The sequence below is a fragment of the Dendrobates tinctorius genome, unplaced genomic scaffold (genome assembly GCF_039654945.1).
Source record: "Dendrobates tinctorius isolate UK_male_01 unplaced genomic scaffold, ASM3965494v1 ptg000175l, whole genome shotgun sequence".
In the NCBI taxonomy this organism is placed as follows: Eukaryota; Metazoa; Chordata; class Amphibia; order Anura; family Dendrobatidae; genus Dendrobates; species Dendrobates tinctorius.
This window is the reverse complement of record NW_027361842.1, coordinates 10,760,503-10,783,160: the sequence shown is the minus strand read 5'-3', so window position 1 is coordinate 10,783,160 and position 22,658 is coordinate 10,760,503. Positions and strand designations below refer to the sequence as shown.

The window sequence follows — 22,658 nt, the reverse complement described above, 5'->3', positions numbered from 1 at the left end:
GTCATTTTCAAAAGTCTCAATTCTGAGGTGAAATCTGTATTCATTGACGACTTTCCCACTACTGAGAGGAGATGGAAGGTTTTGCTGATGAGATTCTATGTATATAGGAGGAGCTAGGCCTGTAGCTCTGTCTCTAGCTTGGCCTTTAGATCAGTCTATAGTTTGGCCTGTAGCTCAACCTGCACCTCTCTCGCTAGCTCGGCCTCCAGCTCAACTTGTAGCTCTGTCTCCAGCTCGGCCTTTAGCTTGGCTTTAGCTTCTAGCTCGGCCTCTAGCTTTGTTTCTACCTCTTTCTCTAGCTCGGCCTCTAGCTCTGTCTCTAGCTCAACCTGTAGCTCTGCCTCTAGCTTTCTCTCTAACTCGGCCGGTATATCGGCCTTTAGATTTGTCATTAGTTCTGTCTCTAGCTCAGCCTTTCGCTAGGCCTCCAGCTTTGTCTCTTGCTGTCTCTACCTCATGCTTTGTTTCAAGCTCTGTCTCTAACTTGGCCTCTATCTTTGCCTCTAGCTCTGTGTCTAGCTCAACCTGTATCTCTGTCTCTAGTTCGGTCTCTAGATCAACCTGTAGTTCTGTCTCTAGCTCGGCCTCTAGCTTTTTGTCTAGGGCTGTCTCTAGCTCGGCCCCTGGCGCTGTCTCTAGCTCGGCCTCTAGCTTGACCTCTAGATCAACCTGTAGCTCATCCTCTAGCTTTGTCTCTTCCTCAGTCACTACTAGCTCAACCTGTAGCTCTGTCTCTAATTCTGTCTCTAGGTTTGTCACTAGTTTGTCTTCTAGCTTGGCCTCTAGCTTGGCCTCAAGCTTGGTCTCCACCTTGGCATCTAGCTCTGCCTCCAGCTTTACCTCTAGCTCTGTTTTTAGCTCACCCTCCGGTTGTGCCTCTAGCTCTGCCGCTAGCTCAACCTGTAGCTCTGTCTTTAGTTCGGTCTCTAGCCCTGCCTCTAGCTTAACCTGTAGCTCTGTTTCTATCTCTGTCACTAGTTTGGCCTCTAGCTTTGTCTCTAGATCAGCCTCTAGCTTGGCCTCGAGCTCGGTCTCTACCTTGGGGTCTAGCTCTGCCTCCAGCTTTACTTCTAGCTCTGTCTTTAGCTCACCCTCCAGCTTTGCCTCTAGCTCTCTCTACCTCGGCCTCTAGCTCAACCTATAGCTTTATCACTAGCTCTGTCTATAGCTCAGCCTTTAGCTCGGCCTCTAGCTATATCTATAGCTGGCCTCTAGTCTTGCCTCTAATTCTGTCTCTAGCTCGACCTCTGTCACTATCTCTGTCTCTAGCTCAGCCTCTAGCTGTTTCTAGCTCTGTCTCTAGCTCTGTCTATAGCTTGTCCTCTAACTCAACCTGTTGCTCTGTCTTTAGCTCGGCCTTTAGCTTTGTCTCTAGCACTGCCTTTAGCTCTGTCACTAGCTCTGTCTCTAGCTTGGCCTCTATCTTTGTTTCTAGCTCTGTCTCTAGTTCATTCACTACCTAGCTCCTGCCTCCTATCATCTACATAAAATCTGTAGCAACTGCCACTTCCTCTCTCAGTAATGGGAAAGTCTTTATGGAATACAGATTTCACCTCAGAATTGAGACTTTTGGTAATGACTGATCAATTTTGGTATAGAAAGAAGCAGATTTATCTGATAACATATATTATACAATTGCCTATTTTCATGTGTACTATTGATTTATGAAATAAAAATTAAAACAACAGTTAAACTGTAAATAAATGCCTGTCAATGATTGACTGCGGCATCTAAATGGTTAAAAAGCGGCAATCGGAGTTAGAATTAGGTCAGTTCCAGCATCCAAATGCAGACTGGCACCTAACATAAGACAATAATATATGTTGTGGTGTGGGTATTCAGTCAGGTTTATAGTGCCCTCTACTGTTGGCTGTCTTACTAGGATAAGCTTCACATATTGAGCTATATTCACATGCTTTGGTCAGAGCCATATATGATTATGAGACTGTAGAGTTTGGGTCAGGAGGCTCTTGGCCAGTCTGTGGATGGACACCCATACTTGGACTATGATATCCGGACATTCAAATTAGTTTTTACCCTTAGGATTTCTGGGGGACCCAGAGGTCAGACTCCCAATGATGGCACATTAAGAGCAGGGGTCCCCAACCTATAGCTCGGGAGCCACATGTGGCTCATGGATCCATGAATTGTGGCTCGTGACTGTCTGCCAGCTTGGTGGACAGCTCCAGTTCTTTTGTAAAAATCTAGCTTCTTTCTAACCCGCCCTGGAAGATGCCCCATTTGGCTATCCATTCACCCTACTGCAGCTACCAAACTAAAAAAGATCATTTCCATTAAACAAGACAATGCTTTTTGTAACTCTACAAGTAAAAACATTACCAAAGTAGGCTGAAATATTTCCTTTTTGCACATTACTTGACAGTTTTGGTATGCAGACTGAGGCACAATGAACAGAGTTATCTCATTATGGACATACCAGGATCACTTGAGCGAGCTCAATACACTAGTTTTTTTTTAAATAGGGACAACCACATTTAACAATGTTGCCAAACAGTTTTCTAGTAATCTGATAAATACTGAATTCTTCATTCACAACTTTCGCTGACCTTTTATTACAATATATATATATATATAATAGCGGTGCACGGGTTCACAAAAAATGTGCTACTTTTCTCTTCTAGAACCGTTGCCATGCTTGACCTTCATCAGCTGTGTTTGGTGTTGTTGCTGAACCCCATGAGCATTGGAGTTGAGCTTCAATACACAGCCCATGGTCAGAAGTTGATCTGCTTCTAGGAAAAATATAGACCCTCTTCTTTAACCTCAAAAAACTCATCATATTTTAAGGAGACCAATTTGTTTTTGTGATTCTCCATATAAAAAAATATATATATTCCAGCCACTGGAGTGGACACCGTTGGCTGACAATTCATTTTTTTATTGCAGCTTACTTCAGATTTGATGTAGTAGCTGGGGCATGATGAAGAGAAGTCATCTCACTGTCATTAAGCGGTGACTTAATGACATGTCTGTTGCAGTGATGGATGCTCAGGCGAAGCGAGATCGTAAGACAAGCAGATAAGGTAGACATTTCTTCTATCGTTCTCTGATCTCTAGGATGAGGCTGCTCTTTGCTACTTCATGGAGAATCTACAGGTCCCATACACATTTGATCGTTTGGCCAACAGCTCCAGGCTTCCCCATACAAAGCTGAGGGTCCTTGTGTTTTCTATGAGAGCCACGGCCTGATATTTTGGTGGTAAAGAGAACAAAAGGATCAAGGTTGAAATTCAACAGCCTGGATCCTTCTCTCCCCGACATCACCTGTCAGAGGAAAGTCAGAAGGAAAACAAAAAATATATATAATAAACTACTTACAGACTTCAATGTAATAAAACAAATTACTAAAACAACATTGCTCATTTGATAAAGGTTAAAATGTTTTTTTGGTTGTGATCGCTAATAAAAAAGGAAGTGAGATGCTTAATTGGCTGTTAAAGGTATACACATAAAAAATAAAATAAATGAATAACCAGGACGTCAATTTAGTCTACTCATTGTACATGTAGTGAAGCCTCTGTAAAAGAGCACCTGTTTACGGTCACCCTTAATCTTTATTATTTATGGCAAATTATCAACCTCTCCATAAATCTATTTGGATGGTAGTCTGAAAGTGGGTATACCCCCATTTCGGACACCTTGGGTTTTATGTGAGCGAAAGAAAAAAAAACTTTTTCTCTAACTTAAGTTACTCTTACAGGTTTTTTTTTTTTTTTTTTTTTTTTTTTTTTTATAGTTTACTTACTGTCGATAAAAAGTTTCAATAAATTTGTTACCCATAGCAGCCAAACAAGTCTTTCACAGTTAGGTACAATTTTGGACAATAAATTCCTTGGTAGAATCAGTCTATGCCAATCCCCAATTTCATTTTACACATAACATTTAACATAATGACACAAAGTGAGCTTAAAAAATAACACATAAGTCTATATATCTCACAATATCATTAGCCAGTGTTGCTCAAAAGAGTTTGGTGGATCAATTTGCAGGACTCTGGTCCATTGGTGGGTCAGTAGTCTCTGTCCGTTGGACAGGAAGTCTGTGCATTACTTACCTTTGGCGATTCTCGGAGCAGTGAATGATTAGCTGGTATGGTGCGACGTAATCATTGCGACGTGAAATGCGCCAGCCCTGCTAATCCCCTGCAAAGGCCATGTCGAGGATCTCAGAAGGCAAGAGATTTGTGGAATTACAGTCCAGCAGCAAGGTCGTCACAAATCAATCAGCCATCTCTACACAATACTCTACAATGTAGTAGGAAATCATGGAGGCCGCACAAAAGCAACTCTAAGCAGAAAAGGCTTCTGGAGTCGCCACTGGTGATGGCGATTCCATGCTTGCCCTAAAAAGGGTCTTCACATCTGAGGGTATATGAACACAGTTTGGTCAAAAAACAAGTTTTCTAGTAGAAACTGCTTCAGGAAACGCACCTTCTTTGGAGAGTTATTTTGAGGGCTATTTTACATGCACTTTCTTTTCTCTCACCAAATTTTTTTTAATAGAGTCTCCTTTTTGCATTTTTCAATGATTTTTCAGGCTCTTTGTTTTTGAGCAGAACAGCTCCAAAAGACTCGTCAAAAAACTGTGTGTGCACATACCCTTAATATGTGATGGCATATGGCTAGGATATTACATTTCTCAATGATCACTAGGAGGGGTATGACATCTGGGATCCCCATCACTAATGACAAAGAAGGGGAGAACAATGCTCTTCCTCTGCATAAGGGTGTTCACTAATCAGAGAAAAATGGTGATGGAGATGCCTTGCTGAAACAGTGGAGGACCATGAAGTCGTACCCAGTGATCATTAGATGATGGATTATCTTAGCAATATGACATCACTAACTCGACGGAAATAATGGATTATCAATATAAATTAAGTCACAATAGCAACATTTATATAAAAGTACACGAGTGCCAATCGACATTCTAAATTACCAATTGGACCTCGTTATAAGCAAATTATTTGTCTGTGTAAAAGAAGCTGAAAAAGCCTGAAATTCTAAATGTTATCTCAAAATACAGTCATGGCTGAAAGTGTTGGCACCCTTGAAATTCTTCCAGGAAATTAAGTATTTCTCCCAGAAAATTACTGCAATTACATGCTTTTTTATACAGGTTTATTAGCTTTGTGTGTACTGGAACAACACAAAAAAAACACAGAAAAAAAAGGCAAAATGGACATAATTTCACACGAAACCCCAAAAATAGGCTGGACAAAAGTGTTGGCACCATTCAAAATTGTGGATAAATAACTTTGTTTCAATCATGTGATGCTCATACAAACTCACCTGTGGCAAGTAACAGTTGTTGGAAATATTAAAATCACACCTGAAACCAGATAAATAGTGGGGTAGATGACTCAATTTTTTTCATTATCTGGAGGACAGAAGAGGAGAAGCTAACTGTCTGAAGACTTGAAAACCAAAATTTGTTGATATTTTTCAACAATCTCAAGTTTATAAGCACATCTCCAGAGATCTTGATGTTCCTTTGTCCGCAGTGTGCAACATAATCAAGAAGTTTACAACCCATGGCACTGTAGCTAATCTCCCTAGACAGAGAAAAATTGATGACAGGCTGCAACATAGGATAGTCGAGATGGTGGATAAGCAGCCCGAATCAAGTTCGAGAAAAATTCAAGCTGTCCTGCACGTTCAGAGTGAATTACTGTCAACAAGAACTATCCGCCGACATTTGAATGAAATGAAACGCTATAGCAGTAGACACTGGAGGACCCCACTGCTGATAGAGACATAAAAAAGCTGCCATTTGCCAAAATGTAAATGAGTTAGCCAAAATCCTTCTGGAAAAGCATCTTGTAGAGAGACAAAGATAGAGCTTTTTAGTAAAACACATCATGCTACTGTTTACCGAAAACGGAATGAGGACTACAAAGAAAAGAACACAGTACCTACAGACAAATGTTGTGGAGGTTCAAAGATGTTTTGGGGTTGTATTACTGCCTCTGGCACAGGGTACCTTGAATATGTGCAAGGCATCATGAAATTTGAAGATTACTAAAGGATTTTGCGTCACAATGTAGTGCCCAGTGTCTGACGGCTGGGTTTGCGTCCTAGGTCATGGGTCTTCCATCAGGACCATGACCCCAAACATGCTTCAAAATGGATGGAAACAAAGCGCTGGGGAGTTCTGAAGTGGCAGCAATGAGTCCAGATCTAATTCTCGGTTCACATTGCATTTAGGCAGTCCGTTTAACGGATTGCGTTACACCGCGGCATAACGTGGTGTAACGCATCCGTTAACGCTGACAAAAGCTGCCATTACAGAGCGCATCGCAAATGCATGTCATAATCAGCATGCGTTAGCGATGTGCCGTCATTCTGTGACGGACCCTCAGACGCGGTCTGCAGCGTTCGGGGGTCCGTCACTGCTAGCGCAGATGGAGAGGCTGCGCTAGCATAACGCGATCGCGTTATGGAGTAGCGTTAACGCAGTCAGTCAACGCTATGTGAACCTAGCCTAAATCCCACTGAACACCTGTAGAGATCGTAAAATTGTTGTTGAAAGATGACACCTTCATCTATGAGAGACCTGGAGCAGGTTGCAAAAGAAGAGTGCTAAAAAATTCCAGTTAAGAGGTGTAAGAAGCTTGGTGGTGGTTATAGGAATCTATTAATTGTAGTTATTTATTCTAAAGGATGTGCAACCAAATATTGAGGTGAGAGTGCCAATGATGTTGTCAGACCCATTTTGGGGGTTTTGTGTGAAATTATGTCCAATTTGCTTTTTTTCTTTGTACCAATACATGCAAAGGAAGACAGGAATCAAACATGTGTATAAGAATACGTGTAATTGCAAAAATGTTCTGTAAGAAATACTTCATTTTCTGGAGCAATTTCAAGGGTGCCAACACTTTCGGCCATGAATGTAAAGTATTGGCTTCATCATTAATAACTAATTTTATTGTCTGAATATAAAAACTTGTACATAATTTGTTTCCGTCTAAATGCACTAGATTAAAAATGTCCAAATGTGACTTGTACCAGAAAATAGAACAAAACAGACTGAGGGGGACAATTTAACGACTGTGCATTTAGGAGGGAATTATTACTACTCATGGAGCCTTTATATAGCGGTCTGCAATTTTTTCACTTTAAATAAATATCACACAGTTGTGAACCTGAGGTGTCTTCATAAAGTCTACTTTATTTTCTTGGCCCATTGTAGGGATAAACCCTTTAACTCCACTTGCAAAATTGCTTTTAGGGTCACTTCAGAACAATTGGCTTTAAGGGCCCCAAACACATTAAGTGGATGTTGGCTGATCATTCAGTTGACAGTCAGCTCAGCCATTAACAGAAGCCCTCTTTCGGCGGAGCACTCCCGTGTTCTCTAGGATAGACATCTCTGTCTTTGGCTCATCTCTGGGCAAACAAAGGATTCAGCAGTACAAAATTGGACATGTCTGATCAAGATCTCTCAATCAGGTGCCCACTAACAAAAAAAATGTTGGCCAAACCTGTCAATTTCAGCAGGTGAGGACAATATTAGTCTAATGTGTGTGGGGGCCACAGTCAACAACCCTCTACCATGTGTCTCATACCTCCTCCTCATCAGGGCTTTGATGCCTCCTACCCTTCAGTTATCAATGCCTTTTTCTATAAGTGATAACACTGTCTATAACTGACCCAACAAAGGCCCCTATATGCATTAGACAAATTTTGGCTGAACCTGCTGATATCAATGGATTCGACCAAAGATCAGACATGTGTGGGGGCGCTGGCCGACTGATTGTCAGGAAAGATATTGATCTCACATGTCAGATTTTGGACTGATGATACCAATTTTCTCCTCAAGATAAGCTACCCGCTAAACCAGCTCTCCTTTGTATGGGAATGTCTGCTGAGATGGCTGTCGACCAAATGATTGGACGAAACATCGTTCGGCCAACAACCACATAGAGTGTACAACCAGTTTAAGTTTGGTCACAAGTAGTTGCATTTGTTGTATATTCAATATAATTTCCTGCAAAGCCAAAATGAAGCTGCTAGATGACAGATGGGGATCTCTAAAACTGCCCCATTTAGATTAGTGGCCCTGTATGTGATTAGCCTTAAGCTAAAAAAATTAGTTTTCTCCTAAACTTTAACAAAACATTTTTTTAACGCCTATTGATTTAAAATTACCAAACATCAATGTGACACACCTTTTTAAAGCCTATTTTCTATGTGTGGGTCTTTTTTTTTAGTTTTTGTGGTTTGCCATTGATTGTGGGCAGGATTTTAGGGGTCACAAGATGTCTTCAGCTTATTTATCAATGGAAACTTTAACAAATAAAATAAATTGGAAATTTTTTGCTCAAACGTCCTCTATTCTCCTTATCCATTGGAGTCACTTCATGTACGCCTGAAACTTTTTTACTAAAATTTTGAAACATTTTAGCAGAACTTGACTCTTTGCGCTAAAAAGTTACAGACAAAGGTGAAAGACAAACATAAAGAACATTTTTGTTTTGTAAAGAAAAAAAATCCATGAGCTGGGTGCACAATTTGGAAAAACTTGGTGCAAAACACATCAACGAGATCAACAAATAGGAAACAAAAGAAGCAAAAAGCGACTCGAAGAGAAATTAAAAAGCAAATGATGAATGGGTTCATTAATTTTAGCACAGGAAAGATATACACTCACTGGCCACTTTATTAGGTACACCATGCTAGTAAGGGGTTGGACCCCCTTTTGCCTTCAGAACTGCCTCAATTCTTCGTGGCAGAGATTCAACAAGGTGCTGGAAGCATTCCTCAGAGATTTTGGACCATATTGACATGATGGCATCACACAGTTGGCGCAGATTTGTCGGCTGCACATCCCTGATGCGAATCTCCCGTTCCACCACATCCCAAAGATGCTCTATTGGATTGAGATCTGGTGACTGAGGAGGCCATTTGAGTACAGTAAACTCATTGTCATGTTCAAGAAACCAATCTGAGATGATTCGAGCTCTATGACATGGCGCATTATCCTGCTGAAAGTAGCCATCAGATGTTGGGTACATTGTGGTCATAAAGGGATGGACATGGTCAGCAACAATACTCAGGTAGGCTGTGGCGTTGCAACGATGCTCAATTGGTACCAAGGGGCCCAAAGAGTGCCCAGAAAAAATTCCCCACACCATGACACCACCACCACCAGCCTGAACCGTTGATACAAGGCAGGATGGATCCATGCTTTCATGTTGTTTACGCCAAATTCTGACCCTACCATCCGAATGTCGCAGCAGAAATCGAGACTCATCAGACCAGGCAACGTTTTTCCAATCTTCTACTGTCCAATTTTGATGAGCTTGTGCAAATTGTATCCTCAGTTTCCTGTTCTTAGCTGAGAGGAGTGGTACCCAGTGTGGTCTTCTGCTGCTGTAGCCCATCTGCCTCAAAGTTCGACGCACTGTGCGTTCAGAGATGCTCTTCTGCCTACCTTGGTTGTAACGGGTGGCAATTTGAGTCACTGTTGCCTTTCTATCAGCTCGAACCAGTCTGCCCATTCTCCTCTGACCTCTGGCATCAACATGGCATTTCCGGCCACAGAACTGCCGCTCACTGGATTTTTTATCTTTTTCGGACCATTCTCTGTAAACCCTAGAGATGGTTGTGCGTGAAAATCCCAGTAGATCAGCAGTTTCTGAAATTCTCAGACCAGCCCTTCTGGCACCAACAATCATGCCACGTTCAAAGGCACTCAAATCACCTTTCTTCCCCATACTGATGCTCGGTTTGAACTGCAGGAGATTGTCTTGACCATGTCTACATGCCTAAATGCACTGAGTTGCCGCCATGTGATTGGCTGATTAGAAATTAAGTCTTAACACACAGTTGGACAGGTGTACCTAATAAAGTGGCCAGTGAGTGTATATCTTTGTACCGTGTTAGCCAGTAGATAGAAGGTTCTTCAGATTGTGTATTAGTCTAGCCTGATGAAGAGACCTGCGTAGTCTGGAAAGCTTGCAATTTGTTACCATCTTTTCAGTTAGCCATTAAAAGGTATCAACCACTGAGGACTCTCAATTCCAAATATTCTTTAATTTTAGCAGACACTCATATCCATCTCAATAGACATGATACTGTATGTCTATGTGGTCATGGCACATGGGGGTTCCAAGGAAAAGAACTACAGATGAAAGGATCGAATAGCGAGACTCCAGTCCAGTGTCCAGGTCAGTATCACCCGTTGGCTAGATGGGAGGCCTGCAAATCTCTTACCTCTTGGTGTGGCTTTTAATTATCCAAGGTTGGTGCGACATTATCTGTGTGTCACGTCGTATACATGACATTGCGCCGGCCCTGACAAATCAGATGCCGCGCCAAGAATGCAAATGGCAAGACATTCACAGACCTCTTGAATTGCAAATTTACATGTGGATGGGTGCATATACAAACCATAGCAGATAGCAGTAGCAAGCAATTGGATGAGGTTTTCCAAATTTTAGGTGCCCATATTAGTGTTTGTTGCAGATGTTTCAATCTACAGCGGATGTCAATACTTGTCAATACAATAGGCATAAATTATATTGTGAATTCATGGCTGATTCTAGTTGGAGCGGACTTACCCTAAAGCTCCCCACATCCTTAAGTTAGCTGATCGAACGATGGGATGGTTTGGCCGATCGTTTGTCTGGCAACTATCTCGCCTGACTCCTCTCCACATATAAGAGTGCTCGCTCTGCCAATATACTGATTATTGACCCAACCCATTGATATCTTCCGATGTTAGTCTCGTGTACAGGGTTGGTGCGGACTTATCCTAAAGCTCCCCATGTCCTTTAGCTAGCTGCTCATCAAATGATGGTTTGGCTGATCGTTTGTCCGGCAGCTATCTCGTCTAGCTCATCCATACATAGAAGTGCTCGCTCTGCCGATATACTGACTGTAGACCCAACCCATCAACATCTTACAATGTTAGTCTAATGTGTACAGGGGCCTTAACTTTTTATCCCAAAATCATGCTTGCTACTCTAGAGTGGAGGAGTGCTTACCAGATATTGTGGGGGAGATTGAACTTTACTGCTATCAGTAAGGTCACAAGCAATGATTGTCGTGCCTAGTATATGGCCAGAGTGTGGGTGCAATGGCAGCTTCAGAGGCTGTCAAATAGTTTATCGACTGCACGCCCCTATGCAGCCATTAACAGCTCCATGTGGGACTTAGGCGACTTTCCTACGTATGGTGTATTTTAGAACTGAAAGACAATTGTACAGCGTAGTACACTCAACAGAACTTTTCCAGGCAAAAAAAAGAAATCATCTGTAAGTCCTTATTTTACTTATAACGGTCTCTGCGTATTCAAATGAAACCCCTGCGTAATTAAAATATACACATGAACAAATTAAATGGAGGAACAGGGAAATACTTGACGAGGGTGGTGAATCTTTAAACTGTTGGTGTTACCAGCTATCATGAAAGAAAATTACAGGTGCAAGAAAAAAACACAAACGACAAAATGAAGAAAAAAAATAAATAAATATAATTTGCCGAGTTAAATCGTACATTTACTCGGAGAGAGTATCCTTTGTCATTGCCTTGCAGGTGATCTCTGAGATTCTCCAGTTTTCGATGAAGCTATATGTGGACATCAGAAAATCAATTGAAAAAGCATCCTGTTTCTTAAAAAAAAAAGAATGAACAAAAACTTTGGATTTAGCTGATGACATACACTGCTACCATTCAGCAAGCAATGATATCGCTCTTGAACTTTTAAAAAAATAAAAAACACATGTAGCATGCACTGTGGCAATTATGATAAAACATATGGTTGGTGTCAAAAGAAATTGGCACTTTTAGAGGCTATGTTCACACATTGCGTTTTGTTTTTCTGCAGGCAAAATCTGCTCTCTTGACAGTAAAGAAGCTGCTTAGAAAAAGCAGGTTTTGCTGCATTTTTCTTGTCTCTTGTAGATAAAGTTTAGTGCCTCCCAAGAAATCATGATGCAACTTCCTTAGGTTTCTGTGCCAAAAATGCTACAAAACCTAATACCTGCATTTTTCCACGTACTAATTACTTTCTCTGGGTGAAAAAAAGCTGCAAAAACACTGAAAGAAGTGACATGCTGAAGTTTTTTTAAAAAAAGCAGCAGTTTTCCAATACAATCAGGGAAAAAAATGTGCGTGCATTAAATTTCTGAAATCTGATAGGTTTTGCTGGTAAGCAGCTTATAATTTTCATTAAAAAAACCACAGCAAAAAACTGCAACGTGTGAACATCGCCTTAATGGTTCATTTTTTTTTTTTTAGACCTGTGATTGCCAACTCCATTTCACAAAGAAACCAATCAAGAATTACAGATCATCTTTATAAAACATATCAAAACTTTTTTTTTTCTTATTTAGAGTCTAAATAATGAATGGACATGAAATACATTTTCGTCTTTGTTTTACCAAGTCCAAGTCTCAACCGCTTTGTTTTCACCGCCCTTGAGCTTAGGGACAGTGATACATGAATTCCAAAAAATCATGGATGCACCAAACATTTTATTATTAATTTATTATTAAAAAGATTAAAATGTATTAAACATATTCACCATTTTGACATAATTTCAATAAGATTATTTTGGAACTAAATAAAGAAAGGTATGATTTGGAAATGTGATAGCCAAAAAAAGTTTTTGTTTTATATACAGTAACACCTTTGGTTTAAGAGTTAACATTTTTCCTTGTGGAGAGTGAAATCTCTCCTTTTGGGAAGTAACATGCCTGACGTGCCAGTGTAAGGAGACCAATAGGCCATGCAATTCTCCTCCGAGAAACAGAATATGTTATTTGCCTCTTTAGAGAAGAAAAGGACATGAACACTAGAGGACTTGAACACTACTTTGAGTGTCTCTTTCAGAATATCTGACAGACCCGATTGTCTGCCTTTGTGACAAGAACTGCCAGGATGGAGGCCAGTGTCCAACGTGACTGTCGCTTTAACTAAAGTGAAGGGCTCCATCAGAATCCTGTTCTTTCCAAGGGTACAAACCCTTGGTCTAGATACTGTGCTATGAGGTACTGATTGGTATAGATTAGTGGATTGATTCGTGGGACTCTGGTCCAGGTCAGTGGAACCTGGAGGAAAGATAGACTAAACAGGATGCTCGTGAATCTCTTAGGGTATGTGCACACGCTGCGGATTAGTCTGCGGATTTTTCCGCGCAGATTTTGCAAAATCTGCAGGTAAATCCGCAGGTCAAAAGACCTGCGGTTTTTATCTGCGGATTAGCCTGCGGGTTTGCCCTGCGGTTTATCACCTCTACAATGGAGATGGCAAACAGCAGCAGAATCCGCAGAGAAGAATGACATGTCATTTCTTTCTGCGGATTGGAACCCGCAGCAAAAACCGCGTGGAAAATTCCGCACCGTCTGCACTGTGGTTTCCATTTTCCATAGGATATAATGGTACTTTACAACGCAGCTAATTCTGCTGCGGATCCGCAGGACCAAAACAGCTGCGGATCCGCAGCAGAATCCGCAGCGTGTTCACATACCCTTACCTTCCAGAGTGGCATTTTGTCAGGACTGGCGCAACGTCATTTGTGTGGAGTGTCACACCAGTGTTGGCTAATCAAAAGTTGCATCAGGGACACTGGAAAAGTAAGAGATTTGCAGGCCTCCCATCTAGCCACCAGTTAACAATGACCTGGACTGAAGTTTCGCTAATCGATCCGCCCATCTCTACTGAATAGCGATGCAACACACATAAAAAACCCAGAACTTGAAAAAAAAAACTAAACAACGGTGGTCACCAGTCTGTTTGGCTGGTACTGTATATGTGCATGTGATCGCTGCAAACAATCAATGATGTCAGCAGTAATGCCAGGATGTATTGCACTTGGTTGAGGTCATGGATTGGTTGCAGCAGTCATGTTTGCATGTGGAGGGGTGTCAGCGGTATAAATGAACCAATAGATTCACAAGAACCTGGTCCAGCTGCCAGATGCATATTCTGCGGCTGCCTGACTAATGCCTCCTACCTGTTCATCTTTTGATTTGCCAGCCTGGCTTGTTGTCATTGTTGCAGTATGACGCACACATAATGGTGAACCAGCCTGGCAAATCAAAAGAAAAGCAGGGGATGCCAGCAAGTCGGAGGAATTTCACAGCCATGAAATACTGACTAGGGTCTGGCACATTTGTTTGCTCATCAATGTAGGACAAGTCCAAAAAAGTAAAAGACAGTACTGGAACAGGGAGGGTCTTACCGGGTAAGTCATTTTTATTTTAATTATTTTTTTTTTTTACATTTCCTATCATCAACGTAATCGTATCAAAAGAGCAATCCTCCTTCAAAGTGTTTCATTAATATATTACAGCCATCATATTATATAACACTGTGTACTTACAATGTCTCACTTTACTTTTCTACTCAGCTAATTCTACTTTCCATCAGGTCTATGACATCACATGGTTAAAAACGAACGAGCTGAATCCTTCTAAGCTCTAGGTAAAACAGGAGGTCAATTTTCCCTGCATGACTCATAAGTCCACTGCAAAAGTCCCTGGCAGGGGGAGAAGGGAGAAACTGGGTCAGGAGTTGAAAAGAGGAATGATAAATACAAGGACAAGAGACTTCCTCTGTCATGAGTTAACCGTGACAGAGAAGAGTTAGAAGACCACAGCGTCTGATTTCTGCTACGCCTGCACGGATTAAAAGCACTTCACCTTTTTATTAAACAGTGTAAATTTGTTTTGGCAGTACAGAGGTAAATGTGCTCAGTTGAGAGCTCCTGGAGTGTTAAGGCTCAGCTGTGCACTGTTAGCCACTCCCACCTCGTATATAAACCGGGCCCTGCGTAGCACTCATTGTCAGAGAAAGCTTTTGCTGCATTGCAGGAGGTTGTTGTTGGTTATTATAGGAGAAAGCGGTTGGTGGATTTATCTGTGACTGTTGCTAGGGTAAGAGTGTGGCTGATCGGAGACATTTGGTGGGTCCGGACCTGTGTGTTGGTGACTTGGTGTGGTTGTCCTCAAGGAACATTAAGTTGAAGGTTCCCTCTTGGAAACTGGATACCAGTTTCATCGGTCCTTATAAGATTGTCAACATCATCAATCCTGTAGCATTCCTCCTTGTGTTGCCACCCACTTTAAGGATCCATAATGTGTTTCATGGATCTATACTTAAAGAATAGGTTGCGTCATGTGTACCATCACCGCTACCGCCATCTCCAGTTATTGTGGAATTTCAAGTAGCCAAGATCGTTGATTCTCGTTTAGTTTGCTGGTCGCTTCACTATCTGGTACACTGGAAGGGATACAGTCCTGAGGAGAGGATGTGGGATGATCCTGTCTTCTCATGTGGCACATACTGATAAACCCGGTTCTGAGGTTCCGGAAATCCCTCCTCGAAAGATGGGTACTGTCACGGTACCGTGCCAGAGAGGAGCCAGAAGACTGCAGTGTCTCATTTCTCCTACTCTTGCACTGATTAGCAGCACTTCACCTTCTTATTAAACGGTGTCAATTTATTTTAGCAGTGCAGGGGTTAATCTGTTCAGTTGAGAGCATCTGGAGCATTGAGGCTCTCAGCTGTGCACTGTTAGCCACTCCCATCTTCTACATAATCTGTATCCTGGCTAGTTCTCATACTCAGAGATAGCTTGTCATGCATGGCTAGTGGTTATTGTTGGAGAAGATGTTTGGTGGATATGCAGGAGGATGGACCAAGCTAGGGCTGCTCCTTGCATCTCCAGGCCAGAATTGCCGGGCCTGTCATCAGTGTTGCCAGGGGGAGGGCTTTCTGTAGAGAGCAAACCTGAGCACCTGACTGAAGGGTGCGAGTGGGATATAAAAAGAGGGAAGCGCGGGAAGTCGGGGCTTTTGGCAGGAAGACAGCTTGCCCAGAAGGAGAAGGTTGACTCCGTTTCCGCTGTCCCAGCCAACTATCAAGCCCACTCCACTGCTGATCTCCCCTGCGCGCACTGACTGTGCTGTTTCTGACCTTAGTTCCCTCCTGACCTCCAGACCGGTGTCCCCGATTACACCGGGTACACGACATAGTGCTGATTCTGTTTACCACGCGGCTCCCGACAACACAGCCATGGGTATTGCTCCAGGACTCCGTGCTCCGCTTTTTGTGCCACAGGACTCCAGCCGTTCCACATCGTATGTCAGAACCGTGAGATTCCGCCTGGGACAACTAAGAAAAAACGCTTCACTACAGAGACTATTTCCGGGACTGTTTCAATTACGTCTCACACCTCCTACGGCACCACCGTGTGATCTTCCAACCTCCTTTTCCAGGACCCCTGGACTGATAAGTTAACTCGTTTTAATCTCGTTCCTAACCCTGCATCGTTTGTTGCTTATAATTTGTTTACACCTTATACTGGTCAAATTCTCGTGCTCCCTGCGAGGAGCGTATACTATGATTTCTTTTTTTCTGTATAAAGTACTCGTTAACTCTTGCTCTGCCTCCTGCTTGTCATTGCATCCCGCGTACCTGCTCGTACTTCTACAGATATATCTGTGACTGTTGCTAGGTTCTATAGTAGAAACAAAATAGGAGAGAGGAGGGGGCGCTCCTGGTGTGATACCCGGTGGTCAAATAGAGTAGTTTAGGAACAGAGCACACTAACCTGCCGTGGATATGCCGTCGGCATAACCACGTTTGCAGAGCCTGCAGTGCTTATCGTGCACCATTCGTCATCCTGGCTTCCAGGTTTCAAGGTTAGCTGGCCACAAGGGGCGTCACGTGATGCTGATGTCACTACAGGTCTTCCGTCTTTCAGGTCTTGCAGGATGGTTGGAAGCCTGCTGGGTCCGTGCTGCACCAAGCCGCTCACCCAAGAAGGGTAAAATACAAGGAAACTTCTTTACTTGGTCATTATGTCCTCACAAAGCTTTTTGGCGGTGACTGCCCCTTCATCGGGTGACACCTGATGAAGGCGCATTCACCACCGAAAAGCTTTACTTCTCTTTCCTTGTTGCTAGGTTCTGAGAGTGTGATCATTCCCTTTCTTCTCCTACTTTGGTTTAACCCCAGCCTCCACTCCCTGATGCATTCCTCTGTTACAGTTGTGGCCAAAAGTATTGACACCCCTGCAATTTTGACAGATAATACTCAGTTTCTTCCTGAAAATTATTGCAAACACAAATTCTTTGTTATTATTATCTACATTTAATTTGTCTTAAATGAAAAAACACAAAAAGAATTGTCCTGAAGCAAAATTGGAAATAATTCCACACCAAACATAAAAAAGAGGGTGGACAAAAGTATTGGCACTGTTCGAAAAATCATATGATGCTTCTCTAATTTGTGTAATTAACAGCACCTGTAACTTACCTGTGGCACCTAACAGGTGTTGGAATAACTAAATCACACTTGCAGCCAGTTGACATGGATTAAAGTTGACTCAACCTCTGTCCTGTGTCCTTGTGTGTACCACATTGAGCATGGAGAAATGAAAGAAGACCAAAGAACTGTCTGAGGACTTGAGAAACCAAATTGTGAGGAAGCATGAGCAATCTCAAGGCTACAAGTCCATCTCCAAAGACCTAAATGTTCCTGTGTCTACCGTGCGCAGTGTCATCAAGACGTTTAAAGCCCATGGCACTGTGATTAACCTCCCTAGATGTGGACGGAAAAGAAAAATTGACAAGAGATTTCAACGCAAGATTGTGCGGATGTTGGATAAAGAACCTCGACTAACATCCAAACAAGTTCAAGCTGCCCTGCAGTCCGAGGGTACAACAGTGTCAACCCATACTATCCGTCGGCGTCTGAATGAAAAGGGACTGTATGGTAGGAGACCCAGGAAGACCCCACTTCTTACCCCGAGACATAAAAAAGCCAGGCTGGAATTTGCCAAAACATACCTGAAAAAGCCTAAAACATTTTGGAAGAATGTTCTCTGGTCAGATGAGACAAAAGTAGAGCTTTTTGGGCAAAGGCATCAACACAGAGTTTACAGGAGAAAAGAAGAGGCATTCAAATAAAAAAACACGGTCCCTACAGTCAAACATGGCGGAGGTTCCCTGATGTTTTGGGGTTGCTTTGCTGCCTCTGGCACTGGACTGCTTGACCGTATGCATGGCATTATGAAGTCTGAAGACTACCAACAAATTTGGCAGAATAATGTAGGGCCCAGTGTGAGAAAGCTGGGTCTACCTCAGAGGTCATGGGTCTTCCAGCAGGAAAATGACCCAAAACACACTTCATAAAGCACTAGAAAATGGTTTGAGAGAAAGCACTGGAGACTTCTAAGGTGGCCAGCAATGAGTCCAGACCTGAATCCCATAGAACACCTGTGGAGAGATCTAAAAATGGCAGTTTGGAGAAGGCACCCTTTTAATATCAGGGACCTGGAGCAGTTTTCAAAAGAAGAATGGTCTAAAATTCCAGCAGAGCATTGTAAGAAACTCATTAATGGTTACCGGAAGTGGTTGGTCGCAGTTATTTTGGCTAAAGGTTGTGAAACCAAGTATTAGGCTGAGGGTGCCAATAAATACTTTTGTCTGGCCCATTTTTGGAGTTTTGTGTGAAATGATCAATGTTTTGCTTCATTCTCTTTTGTGTTTTTTCATTTAAGACAAATTAAATGAAGATAATAATACCTAAGAATTTGTGATTGCAATCATTTTCAGGAAGAAACTGAGTGTTATCTGACAAAATTGCAGGGGTGTCAATACTTTTGGCCACAACTGTATATGTGAGAGCATATTTGTATGTTTGGTATTTTTCATTGCCCCTGTTTGTATTACCTTGTTAGTCTGGTTGGTATATTACGGTACACTACTCTCCTCCCCTCTTCCCTGGGTGGGGGAAGGGTATAGACTGAGGGCAGATTCAGGAGCTAAGGCAAGGTACATGGCCCCGGCGTCTTCACCATCAGAAGTAATCCGGCGAGCTAGGACTCCCCTAGCGCTAGGGACAGGGAAGGACCCCTGGTCCCAGCACACACGGCCACAGAGCAGTGACATCCTATTTGTACATAGAGCAAAGAGAAGAATGAGCTGGGTAGAAAGGCAAACTGAGCTATTGTAAGTACACAGTGCTGTATAATATGATGACTAATATATTAAGAGGATTAAAACGTTGATTGGAGGAGGAGGAGTACTTCTTCAATTTAAAGAAAACCCCTTTATTTTATTGAGGTTTTAGGTACAGACATGTCCTAAAAACAAAATAAAAAAAAAATATATATATACACAGATAATATAACCTTCCCCGCCAATCCATGCATTAATTATCCCATATAATGCATTAATTTCCTTTGAATTACCTTGTCATATGAGGAAAACTTTTTAAAGAGAGAAGCTGATCGGGCATACTAGAAAAAATATGCCAAGTGTGTACGATATGTTATAAAACACAGTAGAACCTCTCCAAATAGCCATCGCTTTAAGAAGGCCATCACCGCTCCACAGACTCATCCTTCATTTCTATGTATCTTCGCATATTTTTGATAAGACCTGCTCTAGATTTCGTCTTACTAAATAGGCTTTGTACCAATATTAAACTCTGTTTTTAAAAGAGGCTAAGGGTAACAAGTGTTGGACATGATTTTTTTTATGAAATCCATAATTTAAATGCGAAGTTTCCTTCTCAAACAATAAGAAGTTATAAAAGGCAATACAATTGATGCATTTTACTGTAGTAATGAGAAAAACAAGGTCTCCTAATGGCACTTTGGGAGGAACTTTCTGCTGAGTCTATTTAATGGATGGTTTCTTGCCAAAACCAAAAATATAACAGAACAAGAAACCACCTAACACCTACAGTATTAATGGCTAACTGAAAAGATGGTAACAAATTGCAAGCTTTCCAGACTACTCAGGTCACAACACAGCACAGAAATAATGCATTAGATAAGACAAGTGACATGAAGCGGAACTATCATTATGGGAGAGTGATAAACACTTGTGGTCATACATATTGGAACAGTTAATAGATAAGGAGTGTGAATGTTTTTAAAAAAACTCTATTGTCTACAGCCAAGCCATCAGATACAATCGTATATGTTCCAATCCCCTGGATAGAGACAAACACCTTGGTCACCTCAGAAAGACCTTTTAGATTCAAGGCTACCATCCAAGAACAATTCAAAACCAAATTACAAGAGCCACCAGAATATCAAGGTATCACCTGCTGCATTACAAAGCTAAAGATGAAAATAACCGGGTGCCTCTAGTGGTCACCTACAATCCAAATCTGGAGGTGCTAAGGGGAGCTGCATGGAAATTACAACCTTTACTACAAAAAGATGCTCGATTACAATCCATTTTTCCAGACCCCCCCCACTACTATGTTTTAGGCAGCCCACAAATCTAAGAAACAAAATTGTCAGAAGCTCCCTGTCCTCTCCAAAAGCTGCAGGAACCTTTCCTTGCAACCAGAAAAAATGTAAAACTTGTCTGTAGTGAAACCTCCACCAGGGGGAGCTGGTGAGGGAAGAGAGGTTACACACTAAGGCTGGAGTCACATATAGCGACTCACCAGCGATCCTGACAACGATATCGATGTGTCAGGATCGCTGGTGAATCGCTATGTGATCGCTGGTGAGCTGTCAAACAGACAGCTTCACCAGCGATCAGCAAAGCGACGCCCGGCGTCGCTGTGCACGTTAGTAACCAGCGCGCTGATGCAGGAAGCTGGTAACTAACGTACACATTGGGTATCCAAGGGACGTGCGTCCCTAGATACCCGATGTGTACGTTTGTTACCAGCTCCGTGCATCAGCGCGCTGGTAACTAACATACACAACGGGTATCTAGGGACGCACGTCCCTTGGATACCCGATGTGTACATTAGTTACCAGCAGATCACTGGTCTCCCGCCTGTCACACGCAGCGATGCGTGGTGGCCAGCGGGAGACCAGCGACCAAAAAAAGTCCTGGCCTTTCCTGCAGCGATCAGCGATACCGGCAGAGGGGCCGGTCGCTGATCGCTGTCACACAGCGATCTCGCTGGTGAGATCGCTGTTGTGTCACAAAAATCGCTATGTGTGATGGGGCCTTAAGAGTAGCAAACACTGAGCCATAGCACAGGTGTGACAGGTAACGAGAGAATGGTCAGACGAACTGAGTCAGAAACTAGCAGGAGCAGACGTATCAGAAGGCGCATCAATACACGTAGTCAAAATACCAAGCCGAGGGTCAGAAAGCCAAAACATGAGCACGGGGTCCAAAAACGTGAGGCAAAATACGTGGTCGGGGTACAAGCCAGGAAGTCAAATGCCAGAAAGGGAACGTAGCAGCAGAGACAAATACCAAGAGACGGGGTCAGAGATCAGTCCGGGTCATACACGTGGATTCTAGTCAAAGGCAGGAGGATCACCAAGGTACAAGGGTAAGAGGCTCTAAACTGGAAGCTTGAGCTATCACTAACACTGGTCAGCAGGATGTGAGAGACTGAAATAGCCCAGCTAGCTCCAGACTCCAGAACGAGGCTGAGATTAACCCCCGCATGACCAGTTGAGTGTAGACAGCAGAAAATAAACTCCAGACTGGACCATGACATTGTCCATTTATAATGACCATGGACTAGATAAAGATCCCCAATTCACATCAGGACTACAAGATCCCAGGTACTTTCAGCTGCATCACATCTAATGTGGTGTACTTAATTATTTGTACTAAATGTCCAACTGGCGGTCTGTATGTGGGAGAGACCGGGCAAAAACTTAGAAAAAGGATGAATTCTAATCGCCATACAATGAGAAAAAAGAATGGCTCTACCTGTGGCAAAACTTTTTTATATGCCTGTTCACAGCACCATGTACCTGAAATTACTTGTTTTGAAAAGTAATTTTAAATCTCAGAGAGACAGAAGGGTCTGGGAGTATAAACTCATGACAACCTTTGACACACTCAGTGCAGGAATTAATGTGTCGCATGGATTTGTCTTTTTACATCAATTATGGAATTTGCCCCTATGACCTTCTGGGGGTATCACAACACAGAACCAGACCCCAATCAGAGGGTAATAAAACTTTCATACTCCTTATCTATGAACTGTTCCAATATTTATGGCCATAACTGTCTATCACTTTCCCTTAATGATAGCTCTGCTTCACGTCACTTGCCTTATCTATTGCATTATTTCTGCGCTCTGTTGTGCATAAATATGTGATTCTGCTTCATTCTATGCCTGATGAAGAGACCCGAGTAGTCTCGAAAGCTTGCAATTTGTTACCATCTTTTCAGTTAGCCATTAAAAGGAATCAACCACTGAGGACGCTCAATTCTGAATATTTTTCCATCTACTGGCTAACACGGTACAAAGATTTACATCTTTCTTGTTACTAACACCTTGTCAGATTACCAATGCACTAGCAGGATGCAGGAGACCCCCATGATAAAGGTGGGGGCAGCACTACTGACAAAAACTGCAACTCACAAACTTACTAATTCATGGAGGGGGGACTGCCTAGTAAAAAATGCACACAAATGAGGCTTGTGTAGGGCGCCAGTCACACAGTGTCTGGCTTATTAATGATGCCCATACTATTAGATCAGGCAGGCTGTCCAGAACTATATGAGTGCACCCACAAGGACAGACGCCCCAGTACACCCAACCAACACTTAAGGGCCTGGCTGCATTCTAGAAAAATGAAATGAAAAATAAAGTATAAAATAAATATATTACTTGAGGAATTGGTCAATATTTTGGCCACAATGCACAAGCTCACAACCCAAGTCAGGGGTCCTC

The 22,658-nt window shown here is 42.4% G+C and overlaps 1 protein-coding gene across 30 annotated transcripts in view; it reads right to left on the bottom strand.

Annotated features, from left to right (window-relative positions):
- The window catches only part of GPHN (gephyrin), a 663,734-nt gene that overhangs the window by 152,580 nt on the left and 488,496 nt on the right, over positions 1–22,658 (bottom strand). For 17 of the 30 annotated variants that reach the window (XM_073551368.1, XM_073551372.1, XM_073551370.1 and 14 more), the window contains one exon: positions 11,523–11,594. The exons of the other annotated variants lie outside the window; for them this stretch is intronic. In XM_073551368.1, the coding sequence (XP_073407469.1) occupies positions 11,523–11,594 (72 nt within the window). The remainder of the gene's footprint in view (positions 1–11,522; positions 11,595–22,658) is intronic. 30 annotated transcript variants of the gene reach the window in all.